General features: G+C 42.9%; 1 protein-coding gene across 3 annotated transcripts in view; it reads left to right on the forward strand.

Annotated features, from left to right (window-relative positions):
* The first annotated feature begins 13,823 nt into the window (after positions 1-13,823).
* Positions 13,824-21,424, forward strand: part of LOC121458758 (multidrug resistance protein 2) — a 54,624-nt gene continuing 47,023 nt past the window's right edge. For 2 of the 3 annotated variants that reach the window (XM_041668114.1, XM_041668115.1), the window contains exons 1-3: positions 13,824-13,885; positions 19,036-19,084; positions 20,532-20,694. In XM_041668114.1, the coding sequence (XP_041524048.1) occupies positions 13,824-13,885; positions 19,036-19,084; positions 20,532-20,694 (274 nt within the window). Of the gene's footprint in view, positions 13,886-19,035; positions 19,085-20,531; positions 20,708-20,803; positions 20,819-21,424 lie in introns of all 3 variants that reach the window. The other variant, XM_041668116.1, reaches the window with a different exon arrangement.

Here is a 21,424-nt window from a genome sequence, read left to right on the forward strand (position 1 = left end):
TTGGTCTGCTCTGACAGAGGTGGCTGGCTTGGACCTGCTTCAGTGGATGTCCCTGACTAGGCCCTGGTCTTGCAGAGATCTCTGATTCAGGCCTGCTTCCTGAGTGGTTGCTCCCTTGTACCTGCTCCAGTGGAGGTCACTCCCCAATTTATTTTTAAAATTAGATTTTTCTCTTTTACCAGCAAACATTCTGCTTTGTTCTCTGTCTCTTTTGGTACCACTGAATACAGTGTTTAGACATCCCAAGAAACTGTGGCAGTCTCTACTGAATTCTTAAAAAAAAGGCGTGATCCTGTCCCTATAAATCCTAAGACTGAATGCCTGACTTATTATTATTTTTTTGGTCATGTTTGGTTTACTACTAGGCTTCTGGGCTGTACAGCCTTTGGTTGCTGGCACTCCAGGCACTATGAGGGTGGCTTCCCTCATGTGCCACGGGTCTCCAGTTGGACCAGTCACTGGTTGGTCACTGCAGCAGTTCTGTTCTACCTTTACCCCAGCACATCTTGTAGGCATGACAAACTATAGGTTTTGTGGCTGGGTTAGTGGTGCTCCAGTACCTCCACTGGAAGCCTTGTCTGGTTACATAAGATGGCCCATTCAAGCTCTGTATCCCCCATTTCTAGGAGTCCTTGGATTTCCATGGCACTAGGTTTCTACCTTGCCCCTGAAATTCTCCTCAGCTCCAGTCATTTTTCCCAGGACTCTCTCCCTCCACTCTCCCACCTGATCCCTCCTGTTCCCATCCCCAGGTCACCTGTGAAAGAGAACAGAATAGAGTGGAATAGAATAGAATAGAGTGGAATAGAATAGAATAGAATAGAGTGGAATAGAATAGAATAGAGTGGAATAGAATAGAATAGAATAGAGTGGAATAGAATAGAATAGAGTGGAATAGAATAGAATAGAATAGAATAGAATAGAATAGAATAGAACCCTATTTTCAACAGGGCAGGAAAACAACAAATTCCAAGTCCTACATTACTTACACGGCCATATTCCTACTTGACTATGTTGCCCTGGTTTTTTTCTTTTTCTTTTTTTTTTTTTTTTGCATTTCAGTGGAATGTAGGCCTGCATGTGATGGTCTCTATGATCTTTCCAAGCCCAACCATCTAGAAGCACTGATATGTGAAAAGCACCCTATAGTAGAAACCACGCTAAACAAGGTTAAAAGCTTCTATATTCAAAGATTTCCAAGGTCTTGCCCGCATCACTTCAAACTCTCCCCAGCTCCGTTCTGTCTTAGTTAAATGCCACTTCCTCTAGCAGCATTATTTGTAATAACCAGCACCTAGAAACAACCTAGATGTCCCTTAATTGAAGAATGACTAAAGAAAGTGTGGCACATTTATACATTAGAGTACTACTCAGCGGTAAAAAAATAATGACATCTTGAATTTTACATGCAAATGGATGGAATTAGAAAACACTATCCTGAGTGAGGAAACCAGACCCCCAAAAAATGAATATGGTATGTGCTCATAAGTGGATACTTTGTTTATACAAAGGACTTTGAGCCTATATAGTTCATGGTCCTAGAGAAGCTAAGTAATAAGGTGAACTCAAAGAAAAACAAATATAGGCACACCTGGGAATTGGAACCAGAAAAGATCGCCTGACAAAATTTGGGAGCAGGGTGGTGGGGGGTAAAAGGAAGGGGGAAAAGGGAGGGTTGAGGAGAACTTGAGGGAATGGGATGTTCAAGATGGAGTAAGAACAGATATGAGAGCAAGGAAAGAGATATCTTGATTGAGGGAGCCATTATGGAGTTAGCAAGAAACCTGGCTCTAGAAAAAATCTCAGGAATCCACAAGGATGACCCCAGCTAAGACCCTAAGCAATTGGGGAGAGAGTACCTAACTGGCCTTGCCCTGTGTTCAGACTGATGATTATCTTAAATATCACCATAGAACCTTCATCCAACCACAGATGGAAACAGAGGCAGAGAACCACATCGGAGCACTGGACTGAGCTCCCAAGGTCCAGTTGAAGAGTGGAAGGAGTGAGAGTATGAGCAAGAAGGTCAAGACCATGAGGGGTTCACCCACTGAGACAGTTTGCCTGAGCTAATGGGAGCACATCAACTCCAACTGGACTGGGAGTGAAGGAGCATGGGATCAAACTAGTCCCTCTTAATGTGGTTAACAGTTGGGACAGACTAAGGGACCACTGAAAGTGGTACTGGAATTTGTCTCTACTGCATGTAGTGGCTTTGGGGGATCCTATTCTCTTCGGATGTAAACCTTGCTCAACCTAGATGTAGTAGGGAGGGCCTTGGACTTTCCACAGGGCAGGGTGCCTTGTCCTCTCTTAGGATTAGAGGGGGGAGGGAGTGGAAGAAGGGGAGGGAGTGGGGATTGGTATTTTTTAAAGTAATAAAATAATTTTTAAAAAGACAAAAAAAAAAGGAAAAAAATAAATGCCACTTCCTCAGTAAGGTGTCCCCTGACCGAGCTATTTAAATCTGTAGTCTTTCCTTATCTGCTGCTGCCTGTCTTCTCCCTCAAATTTGTCCCCAGAGCACTTTTTACCTTGGAACATACTGAATCACTTGCTAAACTTCTGTCTCTCTCCTAGTTGCGACATCAAACATACCTGAGCAGAGGTTTTGGTTTGCTCAACTTTGAATTCTAGAATAGATTGTAAAATCTAACAGGGCCCAATAGTATTGAATGAATGAATGAATTCCTAGTTTAAATTAAATTTAAAAATTAAATAACAAATTTAAAATAAAATATTCCCTGACTTAGTGCAATTGTAAAACTCACATGTAACCAACTATGCGCTGGCCCATCTGAACACCATCTCTTATTTATTATTTTAAATATAATATATTTATAATACATTTTAAATAGATTTTTCAAAAGTCTTTTTTAAAAACTCATAGAGTAAATGCAGTCTCAAACTTTTTTGATCTAGTTTCCACAAAATATATCATTTGAGAATAGGTAAATTCAAACTCTATGAATCATTAAGCCAATTAAAAAAGAAGATCAAACATGGAATGACACTTGCACAAACTCTGCCACGTGAAAAGGTCAAAAGCCTTTTAAGGTACAGATTACTTCATACCGGAAATTCTTTAGTGCTGATGTCTGAAGACAGAAGATTTGGCCAGAAGAATAATGGTTAAATAGGATTGCTCCAATTAAATACTTATTGGATATAAAATGAATTTCCCTTTAGAAGTAATCTCTGAAATGTATCCACTGAACACACACACAAATAAGCTCATTATTTTATTTTGAAACACAGTGTTTTGTAAGTAAACAACTCATCAACTTATTAACAAAAACTAAGCAAGAAAATAGTCAGAACACCCAGTAACAGGTCACCATACATTCCCATGGCATCCAACAACTGGGTGACTTCAGTCCTCGTGAGAGCACATTACCCACTGTTGAATGACCAAATTTAAATTCACAACACCTGAAGTTCATTGTTTCCGCTTAATTCTGGACTGTCTTTTTTAATTTTCTAGCTGGTAAATGGTTTGCTGGATAAAATGCTTGCCACAGAAGCTTGAGAATCAGAGTTCAGATCTCCAAAACCCATGTAAAACCAGGTAGGAAGGGCAAAGGACCTATTGTCCCAGCACTCCGGAGGCAGGAACAGGCATTCCCAAAGCTCTGCATTTAGGGGAGACCCTATCTCAATAGAGGAGAGAGAGATTGAGGAAGATAACTTTGTGCCTCCAAATCCCACAGACCTACACTCATGGGAATATGAATGCACGTGCATGTGTACACACACACACACACACACACATACACACAAACACACACACAGGAGGGGGGGGCATATTCTGAAAGGTGGTGGAGAAGACACTGAGCATAGTTCTTCCATAGCAGGAAAACAGAAGCCATAAGGAACTGCCTCAGGAGGTGGGTAGCCATGGGTGACCCTGGAAACAAATAGCAGGAAAAAGACAACATGGTGAAATCCACGAGGAGTGTGGGTAAGAATGCAAAGAGAAGAGGCAGGCCTGAGCACCTGGTACTCAGTACCTGATGTCCAGTTCATAGAACAGAAAGGGAATTTGGGCAGGACAGAAATCCCTGACAACAAATTGGCACCAGCATGAGGCTGAGGGGGAAGTGGTATGGGAGAATGGTCTGTATTCTGGCAATTATATTTTAAATGAATGTTGATTGGCCAGAAGCCAGGCAGGAAATATAGGCAGGACAACCAGACAGGAAGTAGAGGCAGGTCAATGAGAACAGGAGAATTCTGGGAAGGAGGAAGCCCATTCCTCTGGAGTCCTGACCCAACCACAGAAGAAGCAAGATGTGACTGCCCCACTGAATAAGGTACTGAGCCACATGGCTAACATAGATAAAAATAATGGGCTATATACGTTATAAGAATTAATAAGAAGCCCGAATTAATGGGCCAATCAGTTTATAACTAATGTAGACTTCTGTGTGATTTCTTTTGGACTTAACGATTGCAGGAACTGGGCAGGACAGAAACTCGACAACAGGAATTCTTCCCTCAAAGCAGGTGAATGTGACAGTCACAGGAGGCTGCACACTGGGGACAAACAGCTTAAGTAAACATGTGACCTGGAGCCTGTACAAGCTAGCATCAGAGAAGAAACTTCATTATTTCTCTTAGGAAATGCTGAGGGCCATCTTGCAAAAGGAACTCTCTTCTAAAGATATGTCAAAAATATTATCTCGGTGTCATCACGGACGACTTGCTACTTTAACAGGGCAGCCAGTAGCCACACAAAATAACCTTGACTTTAGGGCATGCCTCTGACACAAACTTGTTGATGCTTTTACACTGCAAGATAATGTCTAGATTAGATCAATTGTCAATTAAGTTAATGTATTGTTATCCACTAACTACTTCATCCAACTCATGGCTTTGAAGCATTACTCAAAAGTTGACTGAAATACTTTCCCTCTCTGACGTGACCAGATTAGAATCTGGATTTGATAAAACCAAAACCAAGGATTTCAGTATGATCCTGTTATCTAGTAAGAGCTGAGGTAGTCGTTCTGTATCGGTAACATTACTGTCCTTCACACATATTAATCAGATACTCATCAGTGGGGGGAGACTTCATTATAGAATACTTAACAATTGCCAATGTCTCAGGATGCTCAAATTCAAATTCATCTCTGCAAGATTTTGACTCGTTGACAAGAGAACTTCACACCTGACACAGAATTTTTGGAAACAGAGGTAGCAGAACAGGCAAACTTGAGACTTGGGCATGTTTGGGGACCAGGGAGATGGAGAGAGGGAGAAAGAGGGAGAAAAGTTTCTCTTTTTATAAGAGTTCAAGTAGAAAGATCCTACTTGGAGAACAAGTTGGACATACCAGAAAGAGGAACCCAATCTGTCGCCTAGGGACATCATTCCTTGCATGTTTTATAGTTCTCCTCTCAAGGCAATATGGGCCTGGGCTGTGAAAGCAGACCTGCCTTTCTGGACAACAAAGGACAAAATATGTAACTTTAATACTATTTGGTTTAACCTTGTAGTCAGCTACAAATTCCCCATTTGGCAAAGAATTCAGTTTGTGTCTAAGACAGGAAAGAATTAAGATGATTTATTGTCATTGGTTTACCTTTTGGCTGTGTGGCCAGGAAGGATTAAGTCACATCATTTTTGTTGTTGTTGTTATTTGTGTGTCTGTTTGGTTAGCTTTGGCTGGAAGTGAAGATTTAATGGTATTTACTATCATCAGCTTTGTGACCAGTTTAAAGCCCCTGCCTGTGGTTCATCTTTAACTTGCAGTTTGGTTCAAGCACATTACATGTCTTTACCACTGGCTGAAAGACTACAGTGAGCTTATTCATGATGGCTGGAAGGCCAGCACGGAAAAATGAGTTATAAGCAGTGTATAGATTTTTCACTGTGGCATTTTAAACCTGTCTCCTTTTAAGGTTTTTTTTTATTATTATTTTTATTTAATGTATTTTAACTCCCTGTCTGCCAGGGTATCACTACCTGTCTCAAGAAGCTAACATGCTGGGGTGTGTACTCATGTCCTAACTAGTACCCAAGAAGCCTCTGCCTACTCAGGGTCCTTCATTCCTTCCCTCATAACACTCACACAAGGGAGGTGTCTGTGTTTCTTTGCACTGGGATCTTCTCGGAGTCTTTTCCAGACCAGGCTAAGAAGTCCATCAAGACACATTTTCATTTCTTCTCACAGAACAGACTCTTTCAGATGTATTCAATTTGGACTCAAGCCAGAGAGCCAGAGACTTGTAGGACAAGCCACTCTAGAGAAGATGGGAGAGACACAAAATTTACAAGAGGGCCTGCGAAGAACTTCCTGAAGAATTAAAGCAAGAAGTCAAGGAAAAGCCTTTGGGTTTCTGTTAATTTGTTGTTAATGAATACTCAAAGGGGCTCAGGAGAAGGCACAGCTCCTAAGTGCTGGTAGCACAAGTACAGCCTGAGTTTGGATTGCCTCTGTGCATGTTTCTAAGAGCTAGCATGCTCACATGTTTGTAATCCCAGCACTGGGAAGGGAGGCAGAAAAAAAAATCTCCAGTGTTCACTGGCCAGATATCCCAGCTACACTGGTGATCTGCAGGTCAGTGAGAGACTCTCTGCATTCACATGTAATGGGCCCACAAACACATATGCACACTAAATAAAAAAACCCCAAGGGGAGCTAGGATTTGAGTATTCATCTCAGTATACAATTATGGCCTGTGAATTCTTCACAGTAGATTTATAAATCAAACTTGTTAGGTAATAGAACATAATCAATTTTCTAGATTTTCTAGATGTGATAGAATTTTTTTAAGCGATTTAAAACTATATTACAAAGCTAAAACAGTCTAAGGAATATGGTATTTATATTAAAAACAGACCATTGTAACTGATGGTAAATAAACCAGCTGATAATAAAAAATAATGATAATATTGATATAAAAAATAAGCATCCACACATTCTGTTAACTAAAATTTGATGTTACCAAAAGTACACCGAGTCTGCATGGTCTGAGGCTATAACAGAACACTCAGTAATTTATAGAGTAGATATGGGGGGGGTCTTAAGCAGTGGCAGCACGTGTCTACTATGTGAAAGGCCTCAGGATTTATCCTCAGCCTTGCAATCAAAACAAATAGCACGGATTTATTGAAGTCACGGGTCTAGGGGCTGAAGTTCATGTCAGATGGTTGCATCTCCCAAGAGCCGGGTACTACACAGCAGAGCAGCTGAATAAAGGGTGGGAGGCCATGGGAAGAGCTGTCAGGACAGAAGGGGTGGTCTTCATTCATAGCCATTTGTTCATAAGTAATAAGTCCAGACCCATGAGAACAATATTCAGTCTATTCATGAGGGTGGAACATTTAAAAAATGTTAAGAAATATATAAAAAAGAGTACTGTTCCTTGCAACAAGAGCCTGCTTATAACCTTATCCCTAGGCTGTATTTGGCTGAGTCAGCCTGCTCACCGCTTTCACTCATTCACCTGATGTATGTTTGTAAACACAAGCCGGATGCAAGGCACTGCGCATGCTATGGCATTTAAGTGAAGGTCTGGAACAGAAATCAGGCATGAGCCAGACTGTGCAGCTGACTTAAGGGGAGAAGACTTTCAGACCAAAGCGCCAGTTGGAGTCGCTGGCCTAGGACAAGAGTGTGCTTGGATGTTCAAAGAACAATGCGATGATAATTAGAGTTGGTCCCGTCAACGGGCTTGGGACTAGCGGTTAATAAACATTAGTTATTATTATCCTTGTAAGTCTGAATAGGACGGAGGGTGGCAAAGATACACTCTTCAGTATTGGAAGACCACGGACTAGCTGGTGAAACAAGTCCATACAGGTAAATGAAGGACAGTGCAGACTGTGAGGAAGGATCCTTCATAACGTAGAAAGGGCCAACGGATGAAGGTGTGGGACTAGTACCTTTGCACAGGTGAAGTAATAAGGGCAGCGGGGCTGCGTTCCCAGCACCCTGGCTGCCTGCACGGCTAGCTTATGCCCCGAAATAACAACACACAAACTGTATTCATTTAATCACTGCTTGGCCCTTTAGCCCTAGCCCTTACTGGCTAATTCTCACATCCCGATCAACCCATCTCTAATAATCTGTGAGCACCGACCGTTCTTACCGGGAAGATTCTAGCCTAGTCCATCCTGGGTCGGAGCTTCATGCCGGGAGCCGGGCATGGCGTCTCTCTCAGGCGTCTGCTCCTGAGAGGAAAGCTGTCGAGACTGAGCTCACTTCCTCTTCCTCCCAGCGTCCTGTTCTGCCTACTCCTCCCACCTATCCTCTAACCAATAAAATGGGCCAGGGCAGTGCCTTTATTAGCCAATGACCTTCCTCCATCATTTCCCCTTTTTCGGTTTAAACAAAAAAAAAAGGCTTTAACTTTAACATAGCAAAATTACATATAACAAAACAGTTATCAAGCAAAAGTTACAATAATCTTTATCATAACTAAGGAAAACTATAACTAACTATTCTTAACTCCATCAAAGACACCAGAAAGATATAATATTACCTAAGTAAACAAGAACTAAGAAACTTCAAACTCTAGAAATGACAAAGACATCTCGCTGCCTGGACAGTCACCCAAAGTTCTTTTGTACCGTTGGGGCATCCATCTTCAGCCTTCAGGCCCATGGTATCCAGCAGACATTTCCATAAAGCAGGAAAATTCAAAGTCAGTTCAGTCACTATCTGTTGTGTCCTGCAGAATGTCTCGCAGACTCTTTCAAAATGAATCAGGAACCCCGAAAGATCATCTCACCTTAGGCAAGTTCAGTAGTCCTCTCTCTGCGGGTTCTCTGTGTCCAGTTTATGGAATAGTCCAGGCAAGAGCAGTTTCTTGCCCAAATGGCTATCAAAACTCCATAACGAGCCTCTTCGATGCCCATCTTCCTCTTGAAGTAGATTGGTGCTGCCAGGAGCAGAGTGTCTCATTGTCATGAAAAGTCCTCAGTTATTAAAACATTAAATGTCCTATTCTGTAATCTTTGAAAGACATGAAGAATGTCTATCTAACTGAAATACATCTCTATATATCTAGAAAATCTAACTAACATGACTACAAGCTTTACTATTATCGATGATTATCCATTAACAACCTATATTTCTTAATTATACAGTACATATTTAAATGAACTACACAATCACAATACCTTAATCAAAATCAGAAACACTTATACATATAACAAAATTGACCTTAAATCTCTATCAATAAAGCAAAATCTATACTAATGCAAATTATTCATATCTATATCATATCCCCCTTTAAATGTAAAAGAACATTTATAAACCATATTTGGGAACATGGGCGCAGTTTTTTCTCTCCAAACTGCTTCCTGCTGAATGGGGGCGTCGTTAATTAGGTCTTTCATGGTATAACCTGTGTGCTAGTTTCATCTCAGTTGGCAGTTGAGCGAAGCAATGTTCTGAAGGTGTTCACACCAACCCTTCAGGAGGGCGTGGTCCATCATACCAAATCGGAGTAGAAGAAATGAACAGCGTCTCATCCTCTGTGAAAACAAAATAAGAAACTCCTTTCCAAAGCATCATGTCCTTAGATCCAAATTTCAAATTCAAGGCATCAAAATATCTATGTTGGGTTAGCTCAGCAGCATTTATAAATAAATATCTTTTAGCATCTGTTGCTCCTTCCTCAGCATTTAAATAATTCAAAGAGAGCATAATAGCATACATTATCAAAATTCTCTGTCTATTTTCCATCTTTGTGCAGCTTTGTTTTAACCTCTATTTTGTTTATTTTTAATTTTAACTCTTTGCTTTTTGAGACAGGTTCTCTGTATCTTTGACCTGATATAACTCTGTAAACCAGGCTGTCTTTGAACTCTCAGAGATCCGCCTGTCTCTGCCTCCCAGGCATTCGGGATTAAAGGTGTAAGCTACTCCACCTTGAACTCACAGAGATCTGTTTGCCTCTGCCTTCTAGGCACTGGGATTAAAGGCGTGTGCTACCACACACAACAACTCTCTTCCTTTTTTTGTTTTTTACTTTACGAACTTCAACTTTTAGTCTGCATATATTTTTAACACACTTCAAACCATTTAGAAATTTTCTTTGTCTTTGAATCTCTCTTTACTGTATATCTCTCTTTTTCTGACCACACGAGTCTTTAATTTACCAAGCAATATCAGTAGGATTAAAGGCGTGGCTTTGCCAGCTAGATCCAGTCCATTCCTTAGCTTTCCAGCCTCATGGCTGAGGTACTGGCTGTAGCCAGCAAGCGAGCTTCAGCAGCCTGTGCTAGCAAACCGCACAAACCGCTTGCGTAAAAGAGTCAGAGTTTGTCCTGGCAGGACAGCCCAGAAAGCCGCATTTTTAAATGGCGCAGCTTTCTTCCTGCTACGGCTGAAAACCGAAACGCATGCGTTCAGCTTTTTGTCAACACCGTTTAAGTGTTTCGTGGCAGGACCTCTTTATGAGCTGCAGGCTTTGCAGCTAAAGCTGAGTCAGGAAGCCTCTCTTAGATGAAGCGCTTGCTTGCCTCTAACAAGCAGAGCAGACCAGAGAACACAGCGAGTCTAGTTGCCATCAAACAAATCGTAGCACTTTACTCCAAATGCTCTATTCAAAAGCTCTGTCTCCCGCAGGAGCCAGAGATCGCAATGGCGGCACAGCCCCAGGAAGTCGCGCTTTAGAATGACACAGCCTTTTGTCTGCTACTGTTGCCGAATCAGGAAATCTCTCTACAGCACACCACCAACAAATAGCAAAAATCTGTGTTAAACTCTCTCTCCCTTATTTTTAAGTCTTCTCAGGTTTTTTAAGTGGATTTAGTCCATCACGTGGGGCACCATATGAAGTAATAAGGGTGGCGGGGCTGCGTTCCCAGCACCCTGGCCGCCTGCTCGGCTAGCTTATGCCCCGAAATAACAACACACAAACTGTATTCATTTAATCACTGCTTGGCCCTTTAGCCCTAGCCCTTACTGGCTAATTCTCACATCCCGATCAACCCATCTCTAATAATCTGTGAGCACCGGTCTTACCGGAAAGATTCTAGCCTAGTCCATCCTGGGTCGGAGCTTCATGCCGGGAGCCGGGCATGGCGTCTCTCTCAGGCGTCTGCTCCTGAGAGGAAAGCTGTCGAGACTGAGCTCACTTCCTCTTCCTCCCAGCGTCCTGTTCTGCCTACTCCTCCCACCTATCCTCTAACCAATAAAATGGGCCAGGGCAGTGCCTTTATTAGCCAATGACCTTCCTCCATCACACAGGTGTAGGAGAACTAATCTTATAAATCTGTTTTACAGTCAGGCAGTGGTGGCCTTTAATCCCAGCACTCAGGGAGGCAGAGGCAGGGATCTCTGTGAGTTCAAGGCCAGCTTGAGGACAAAATGATGTATGACCTTGAGTCATACATGACCATCATGGTCTTAACCTCTTTGCTCATATTCTCACTCCTCCCACTCTTCAGCTGGACTTTGGCAGCTCAGTCCAGTGCTCCCATGTGGGTCTCTGTCTCTGTTTCCATCAGTTGCTGGATGAAGGTTCTATCGTGATACTTAAGATATTCATCAGTCTGACTACAGGGCAATGCAAAAGGGAATTCTTTACTATGTGCCTCCAAAATCCTATAAATATCATCCAAGCCTCCTTTGAGAAGCTCATCTCAGTGTGGAGAGCAGATTTACTTCTACTCTGTCTTGAAGCATCTTTGGTGTTGTTTTTTTTAATAAATCCAACCTTGCTTCTTAATGCCTTCCCCAAAATTATTTCCTTTATCAAAGCTACAAATCTGATTTTCCCAAATTGAAAGGGAACTTTTTAAGCCACTGGGGAGAATGGAGCGGAGTTTTGACCCAGTTCCTAATGTTGAAGACATTATTTTGTATTCTGCAGAAGGGGATGGCTCCATCTGGAATGTTAGGGAAAACTACAAGTTTCTCATGTGTTGACGTGAGGATGCTGGCACTGAAAGGAAGCTAGAGCATGAAGATCACAAAGCCCAGACTGAAGGAGAGAAATAAGAGGCTTCTGGTTGACGATGAGAGAACCACACTAACAGATGAGAGGAAAGATGGCGACCTGATCTGCTCCCTCCCTACCCTGAAGCTCTTGAGGGGCAGGGAAGGCACAGCTGTCCTCTGATGTATTCTTCCAATGCAGCTAGTTATAACCTCCATCTTGTTCTGGAAGGAGACCCCAGTTCATCTCACAATGAGTTAGCTAAAAACAGCTGTGGCTACTTCTTGACATCTGTGAGAACAGAGAGAGCTTGGCATAAGAAACAGGGGTGTTGCCTGGTGTTGGTGGCACACGCCTTTAATCCCAGTACTCAGGAGTGGGAAGCAGGGGATCTCTGTAAGTTCTAGGCCAGCTTGGTCTACAAAGTGAGTTCCAGAACAGCCAGTGAGTGTGGTTACGTAGAGAAACCCTGTCTCAAAAAAACTCAAAACCAACCAACCAACCAAAACAACACCTAACAAAAAACCCCAAAAACAAACCAAATAAACAAACAAAAACCAGTTCTCTACCACTTCTAATCAGGTGGTCAGTGCTTCCCTGGCAGGAGATCAGGAACTCCGGCTCAGTTTGACTTTTTGCATCACCGAGTTGCCAGAATGTTAGTTGCAGTCTGGCACAACTAGAGGGAGAAAGGGTGTGTTACTCTCCAACACCCGAAACAATCAGATTTCCAGAAAACGTAAGAATCTCACATTTCCTGGGAGAAACGTGGATGTTGAGTCCAGAGTTAAAAGGTACTATGTACTTTAAATTTCTACTGTGAAATGCCCCATTGTGTAATACTATCACCAAGTCAAAAAAACTGAGTGGATATACTTTAGAAAAATGCCAAACACTCTGACGAAAGCTTTCGCTGAAAAATTTCTACCAGCCTTAAAATCACAAAAAAGAAAGCAATGCTGCCAGAAGGGGACTTTACAGAAGATTAGGCAAAGCCCCTGATTGCTTTACTAATTACAGATTAGCTTGATCAGGTAAATTACCCTTTTCAGTGTGATCCACCAGTGAGCGAACTGAGCACTATCCAGGCAAATACACTTTCATGTGGAGACTACCTGAACACGCAGAGACTTGTTTCAGAGGATTCCAATGCCTTTCCACAAAGGTCAGAGAGGCTGGGAAGCTGCTCCTGTTTCGCAGCCCCTCCAGCAGGCTCGCCCAATCCCGCCCACCAGGCTGATTGGCCGCGGGGCCCCTGGGCGGCGGGTTTGCGGCTACTTTAGTTCCCAGCTCTTCCCAACCCGCGGGAGCCTTCCAGTTCCTTCCAGTTCCTTCCCGCTCCTTCCCGCTGCAGCTCTTGAAGCTCCCAGAGGCTGAGGCCGCTGCCCACATCTTCCCAAATTCTCCAAAACTCACAGTCGCTTCTTCCAAATTCCACATCTTGGCGGACTTTGCGAAGGAGGTGGAAACACGAGTAGTAAGCAGTTCCAAGGAAGAGTCTGCTGCTCGGGATGCCTGAGCTTGGCGGTGGTGGTGGTGGGGTGTAGGGGGCAGGGGCCACGGAAGTCAGTGGGGACCAAGTCGTGACACCCCATGTCGCTCCGGGAGGTCCGGGAGCCCCCAGCCGGTGTTTTGGGCGCCAGCCCCCGGTGGTGGATACTGCTGCCTAGCTCTGGTGAGGGAGTGGGCTGGGGTCAAGGGGACCCGGCAGGGGGTGCGGCAGGATCCAGAACCAGCACCAGGTCTAGGTGGGTGACCCGGGAGCTCCCTGGATCCCGAGGCTGAGTTACTCCAGACCCAGACCAGGAGCATCAGGGCGGGGCTCTTCCTCACTGCTGGGCTCCTCGGGGCAGTGAGGTCAGCCTAGGCTCTGGGCCCCGCGGGCATGTATTTGGCTGCTGAACTGTGGTTTCTCCCCAGGGCGTGATGGCGCTTGAAGAGGACCTGAACGGAAGAGCAGACAAGAACTCGAAGATGGGCAAAAAGAGGTAGCCAGGTTATTTCACTTTCATACTTAACATGTTGTTGGACTAGATGTCCAAACATCAGGGAAGAGTTGCTCCAGACACCACTCACATAACCACAAACTGATGCAAAAGCAAGAGGATTTTTATTCTGTCATGACAGGGTCCTTCAGGTTCAGGATATGAAGGACATTCGATAGCTGTTACGGTTCATCATTTAAAGCAAAAAGCCACAGACACAAGGGAGGAACCTGTAGGTTGTTTTCCAACTTACTGGATTGGCTTATTCAAAGGGTTACTAGCAGTGACTAGTCTATTCCAGGGCAGGAGAATAGCTGCGTGGTCAGGTGATAAGGGAGAGCATCTCTGTGGTCTTCCTGACCTCGTTCTAGTGACTAAATCAACACATCAGGAACTGAGTCAACATCTGTGGGTTGTCTTTGCCTCAATTCCCAGAATGGAGTTATGTTTGAAGATTATTCACAAGGACACAGGAGGATAAGCAGTCCAGCGTGTGTGTGTGTGTGTGTGTGTGTGTGTGTGTGTGGGCGACTGTCCCTTTTCCAAGATAGAGTGAGTGTAAGGTTTTAGAAAAATGTCTTAGGGTTGAGGGGGCTTACAAATGCATTTAGAGTCTTTCAATGTCTTGTACATTTGAGCAATTAGTTTGTAGCCTCCAGGACTGCCCTAAATGATTAGTGGTTGGTATTTCAGCCTTCAGAAACAAACCAGCCACTGGAAGGAACTCCTCTGCTTGGAGCAGCCCTTCAGGTGTGTGTGACAGAAAGAGGCTCCTATTCAGCCTCCAGACCGGCCACCACTCACACCCTTTTAGTTTTGTGTATATATCTCCTCAGCTTTATGAGCACTGCTGATCGCTCATGCACCTGAGCCGTGTGCTGCTTGGGCTCTCTGCTGTGGTCTGATAAACAACTACACAAACACGGAATGTGTCATGACAGGTGAAACAGAGCAAAACTGCATTTAGATCTCTTTAGATTGGTTATCTGTACTTCAATTAGAACACCTGAAAATGTCATTGCTTAGAGAAAATAGTTATTCTCAGTATATTTTTTATCACAGCAGACTGCCTGTGACAGGAAATTAAAAACATATCTCATTAGGCTAATGTTTACAGGAAATTGTAAGCTAAGATAATAGGTATTGGTGGATATATTAATATTATTAGGAATCTACAAAGGGAACGTACAGATTGAAAATAAATTTTATGTTTAAAAATGTAAAATTAGAGGCACCAAAGCGACAGAGAAACCCTGTCTTGAAAAACCAAAAAAAAAAAATGTAAAATTAGAATGAGAAACTCCAATCTGAAGTCACGAATATCTTTAGTTGTTCACTTTCTGTCCACTGAAAGGACATTGGAAAGAAGCTCTCTTGGTGTTTTCTGCTAAAGAAACGGATGCTACATAGAACAGCTCATTTCAGCCCGATCTAGGACAGAGAGAATACACTCTGAGCCTTGAGTAACTGATGCTAACAAGCCAGGAATCAGGATTTATGGACTAGTCAAAAGACACAGCAGGACCAGCCAGGCCTGTCAGCAGGCAAAGAGCTTCCTGCAAGGCTGACAAGCCTGAATTTAAACTCTGTTTCCAGCCCTCAGAGTGGAAGCAGAAGCCAGCTGCAAGTTGCAAGCTGACCCTGACCTCCATAGGAACTTGCGGTGGTGCGTGAGCCTTCCTCCGCTGTGCATGCGTCCATACATAATAAATAAATAAGACGTGAAAAACAACAAAACCAAAAACCGGTCATGGTAACAAGCTGGAAGAATTTCTACTGGCCAATGTTAGGGAAGTTTGAAGTTCAAAGAAAGTGATTGCTCTCAGTGACTTAGGGATGCTAGGGATTCTGAGATGTGGGAACAGGGTGAGCGGTAAAGCATTCTAGGAAAGTTCTTTGCAGGAAAATGCAGCTGTCTGGAACACACTACCCATCAGGTGAGGATTGTTGAGCATTCAGTGGGGAAACCGCTCTTCCAAGGGAGAGTTCCTTCAGCAGCTTCTCCAGGTGATCAGATGCAGCCCCACGGATGGTGGTGCAGGCTCTGAACCTCTGCAGTGTGTGGTGGGGCTTGAGGAGACTGCTTGCAGCCGTGTTCCATCTGATCCAGCCAGGTTTCTAGGGTAGTGCTGTCTAGAAAAAGACACTGTGAGATGCATTTGTAGTTTTAAATCCTCCCTTTCCCCATCAATATTAAAAAGTAAAGAAATCAACTTAGGAGAACTTTTGGGTATCCCAGACAGTAATTTTTATATCTGTAATAAAAGTTATGAATAAGAAGACATCCTCTTTCACAATAAGTTCATAGTTGTATATTGAACATTCATGTTCTTTTTGTGCTCTGCTTGAAACCCAGATGTCTAATGTGCAGTACATTCTAGAAGGTAATTGCTTAGCATAGTAGCTTAAAGAACTATGTGCACACATTCACATGTGTACCCGCGTGTACTCTGGTCTTGTTTTGTCCTTGAGATAGGATCTTGCTGTATTGTAAGGTGGGGCTTGGAGATCATCCCACATCCTTTCCCTAAGAGCTGGAATTGCAGGTGTACACCACCACTCACTTATATTGCATACAAAGTATTGCATGATGTTCAAAGAGAAAGGTAAAGAAAATAGATGGTTTGATTCTATGCATGTCTTCATTTTATCATTGGTTCTCTTGTGACTTCAGAGTAGAGAAATTCTTTGTACTTTTTGCTTAGTGGCTCTTAAACTGCTCCTCAGCACTGACTTGTGATTCTCAGAATCTACTCCAGGATGTTGCCTGGGTGAGCCTCTAAGTGACTTTTAAGCTTTAGTTCAGGGAGAGAGAATCCACATTGTCACCAGTCCTCACTACTAGTAGATTACCCAGAGCACTGTCAGCTCAGAACTCAGTGCTCAACAAGAAAAACTAATAGTCATTCACGTTGTTAGAGAAATTTCACAGATATACATTAAAGATACCTTTCCCTTCAGTACTAGGGATTGAATCCAGGCTCTGTACATGCTAGACAAGTATCTATTTTTGAACAATATATCTAGCCCAGTGACAGGCAAATGCTGTACCACTGGCTCCATCCTGGCTGATGTCTCGGAGGTCTGCATCTCCAGCCTCACAACTTGGTGGTTTAGCAGCAGACTGCATTCTAAATCTTAGTTTTGTTCTATCAACAGGACCCAGGACAAGTTAAAATAACTCTTCTGCATGCTTTTTTACCTACCAAAGGTCAACATATGCCTTCTTCCGAGTTTTTAATGAATCATTCTAGCTCATACCTAGAATGTCAGATGTTCTCTTAAGTAGCATCAGTGTCGCGCAGAGCTGAGATGGTCATGGCTGTCTCTTTTCTTGCATCCTAGCTCGGGATCCTGAAGCTGTGCTGCGGCTGCACCAGCACAGGACCCATCCTGAGCTCATGGCTTTGTTTCCATCTTGTCCTACTAAGAACTGGACTTCTTCTCCTTTAAAATGATCCTCTTACTTCATATAGTGCATGAAAAAAAACCCATAAACTTCTAAACCTCAAAGTCGGTGTTAAAATAATGTTCTTTCTAGAATAGTCTCTCCTAGGAGTGATTTGGCATGGCTTGCCATCCCTGCTGGCAGTGACAGGTGGTGACAAATGTGGGTTGTGAGGTAGAGTTATTTGATTTGTAACTTTGAGTAGCAGTTGACTTTTTTACATGTAGAGGCATCTTTTTGACAATTTATAGTTACGTTGTTTTGTTTTGTAAACCATGGCTTTTTAAGGTTTTATTTGGTCCACTGAGGACTTCAGATGCCTTACAGAATTAGATTTGCCCATAGAGTAATTATTTTTCAAATTAGGATAATTATGTCCAACATCTGATCACTACTTTCTGTAGCAAAGAGAATGATTAGAAATACTATCCAGACTGCCAATAAAAAATTAATGAATGAATGTATGTCTAGGTAGTAATTGAACTATACCTAGACTTACCAAGAAGGTAATTGGGCAGATTAATTCGGGAACATGATTTATTTTCTGTCTTTTCTTTTTTACAAGTAGGGAAGTACTATGTAGCCCAGGTTTTCCTCCTATGTGTAATCTTTCTGTCTTAGCCATTTTAGTCCTGGAATTACAAATATGCTTTGCCATGCCCAGCCATAATATTATAATTAGACTAAAATTAACCAAAAAAAGGAAAAAAACCTCATTTTTTAAATGTGTAGTATGTTACTTGTAAATAAAAGTGTGAATGAATGTAATCATTAAAAAAAATTAGGAAATATCTAGATACAAGAAACTATTCTTGTACAAATCCCAACACCTGGGATAGGAGCTGTAATTCTCTGAGAAAAGTACTTGCCGCATAAGCTTGAGGACCTGTGTTTTTGTCTCCGGAACCCATATAAAGCCAGATGTGGTGAGATGTGTGAGTGATACCAGCACTCTAATGTAGAACCTTTAGACGTGGAAACAAGAGAACCACTGGAATCTTCTGGGCCAGCTGGCCTGGCTAATCCAGTGGTGAATAACAAGGGCCCTTGTCTCTAGCACATAGATGGCGAGGAATGGCATGCAGGGTTTCCCACCTCCTACATGCACCTTGTATGTTTATGCCTCCCATAGTCATGAGAACACACATACACAAAGTAAAAGTTAAACATAGAAAGACAATCATATATTTAAATGTCTAAAATATGTGAACATTTGCATTTACACTTTATTTATTTATTTATTTATTTTTGTTTTTTGAGACAGGGTTTCTCTGTAGCTTTGGAGCCTGTCCTGGAACTCCCTTTGTAGACCAGGCTGGCCTCAAACTCACAGAGATCCTCCTGCCTCTGCCTCCCAAGTGCTGGGATTAAAGGCGTGCGCCACCACCGCCCAGCAACTTTAATGATCTCAGACTGTTTGTCTGAGACTGTGTAGAAATGTTTGTCCTAGTGAGTGAGTACTGTGTAGACATGTTTCTCCTAGTGAATTAGTACTGTATAGATATGTTTGTCCTGGTGAGTGAGTACTGTGTAGACATGTTTGTCTTGATGAATGAGTACTGCGTCGACATGTTTGTCTTAGTGACTGATCCTAGTGAATTAGTATGCTGTAGACATGTTTCTCCTAGTTCTCTAGCAGGCTGGTACTTTAAAGTTTTCGTAGTATTTCTGAACCTCCATTCAATTTCTTTGTTATGTTCTTTAGTCAAAAGGAGAAGAAAGAAAAGAAACCGACCGTTGGCATATTTGGGATGGTGAGTTTGGGATTCATTCATTGTTTAAAATACGTCACAAAAGAGATATTCCATGTGGTATTAGGCTTTTTTAGGAGGTGGAGCTGGGGGTGATGTTAACTGAGGATTTAGCTTATTTTCAGAAGAATGGCAAGCATAATTTGCCATGGACTGAACCTCAGTAGCTTCCTCTTCCTGGCTTAGATTTCAATGTTTTCCAAATTAGTTATGTTACCAGTTATCTTTTACCTGTATTTTTCTTGATGGTCCTTGCCGGCGAGGTGGAGGAATGCTTCTGCATCCCCTGCTGTCTTGTTTGGTACAGGTTATGGCAGGGTATTGCTGTGTGTGTACGGATAGCCTCAGACTCCTGACCCTTCTACCTCCTTCCTCCTGGGAATTACTGTTGTATCACTATGCTTGGTAACATGCCATCCTTCAAGGCCCTGAAGTCCTGGGTACTGGGATTACCATTATATCACCATGCTTGATAATATGACATCTTTCAAGCTTCTGAAGTCCTGACAGGTTTGCCTCAAAGCCTATCCCCCCATGTTTGAAGAGTTTATCTAAATTTTTTATTATTTCTACCCTCATCCCACTCACCCCCATCCAAAAAGGACCATCAAATCTTTCTAATCCCCTCCCTACTACTTTTCGTGTCTCTCTATATGTATCCCGGGTCCTCCAAAGCCTCTGTGGCTAATTCTGGTAGCTCGCTGCTAACTCTGCACCCTGATTCAAGGCCAAGCTTTATTGGCAGTCTCGTGGTGTCAGTGTGAACACATATCCTGAAATACATGCTAAGAAAGGTTGTGGTGGATTATTGAGTCCTAGGATTTAACAGTCAGGGTCTTCTCTCTCCTGGTAAATGTGGAAACACGCTTACAGCCATGTGGAGAAAGGTATTTCTTCTCACTGACTGTATTCCAGTCAAAGTATTCATGTACGCCACCACGGGATGAGAAGTGATTTCTACCTTTTCAAAACATTATTTTTCTTCTGTCATCTTCTTTGAAACTTTAAAAATTTTCATCAGATATTACCAAAGAGAAGACACCTGCCTGAATTCAGGAGGAATAGTTAGTACAGGGGGCGGAAGAAATAGGTCAGCTGTTCAATACACTCGCTGCTTTTACAGAGGAGTAGAGTTCAGTTGCCACACCCACGCCAGGGAACTCCCCACCCTATAGCTCCAGCTCTATGGGATCTGATGTTCTCTTCTGGCCTTTGGCAGCACTCACATTCATGCCCCCCCCACATATGCACATAGATAAAAATAAATAAATTAAAAAACAATTGGTACAGCGCATGGTGAGGTGATTGCCAAAGTTCAGCACCAGTAGAGGACAGCTTGGTGTGCGGCAGTAGCCGTGACAGTCTGAAATGGGCTTGACTTTGGGGTCTGTTTAGAAGCACCATCCATGGTGTCGTGCGCTCACTGTGCGCCTGCTCTTCTTCCTCCTAGTTTCGCTATGCGGATTGGCTGGACAAGCTCTACATGGCCCTGGGAACGCTAGCTGCTGTCATCCATGGGACTGCACTTCCCCTCTTGATGCTGGTGTTTGGTCACATGACAGATAGTTTTACAAAAGCAGAAACCGGTATTCCATCAAACATTACTAATCAAAGTAAGGATTATTCGTGGTACCGAAGTTATTGGAATTTTGTAAATAACATTCACTTAACGTACCATTTGCAGTGCTGTTGTTTTGTGCTGTGAAAGGTAGAGGGTCGGAGCTCCAGCTCTTGCTTGTAATGAGTTTGAGAAGATCGTGTTAATGGGCGCTAGAACACCCAGGACAAGTGTTGGCAGAGATATGTAGAAAAGGAAGGAGCTCTGTGAAGTTGCCTTTGACAACTTCAGGAGGAAGTACAGGAATCTAATCCACTGTGAATGGTGAGCGGCACTAGTTACGAGTCCGGGGCTTGAGTGTAAGCAAGGACTGAGGATGATGCTGATGCTTTAGCCTGAGAAACTGAAGGACGTGGTTACTCTCAGAGGAGATGAGAAAGAGGAAGGGAGAGACGTCTGCACAGTTTTGTGTGTGGTCATGTGTTGGCCTGTCAGAAAGCAGTCCCAGTATTGAAGAAATGAAATGAGGTCTGAGACAGTTATTTATAAGAAAGAGATGATTTCATATGATGCAGTTTCATGGTTCACTGCAGGAGCCTGAAACCTCAGAAAGTCTAACTTTACATAAAGAGGGGACTGGCAGAACTTAATTTTCTCAGCAAGATTGGAAGCAGGAAAGTGATGGATAAGGAAAGATGTAAAACAAGCACCCTGGGGGAGTGAAGAAATGAGTAAGCTGTGGAAATCCTTTCCCTCATCTAACACAGACATCCTTGACTTGGTGG

The sequence above is a fragment of the Microtus oregoni genome, unplaced genomic scaffold (assembly GCF_018167655.1).
Source record: "Microtus oregoni isolate MIOR12 unplaced genomic scaffold, Mior012 000018F_ref0000195, whole genome shotgun sequence".
In the NCBI taxonomy this organism is placed as follows: Eukaryota; Metazoa; Chordata; class Mammalia; order Rodentia; family Cricetidae; genus Microtus; species Microtus oregoni.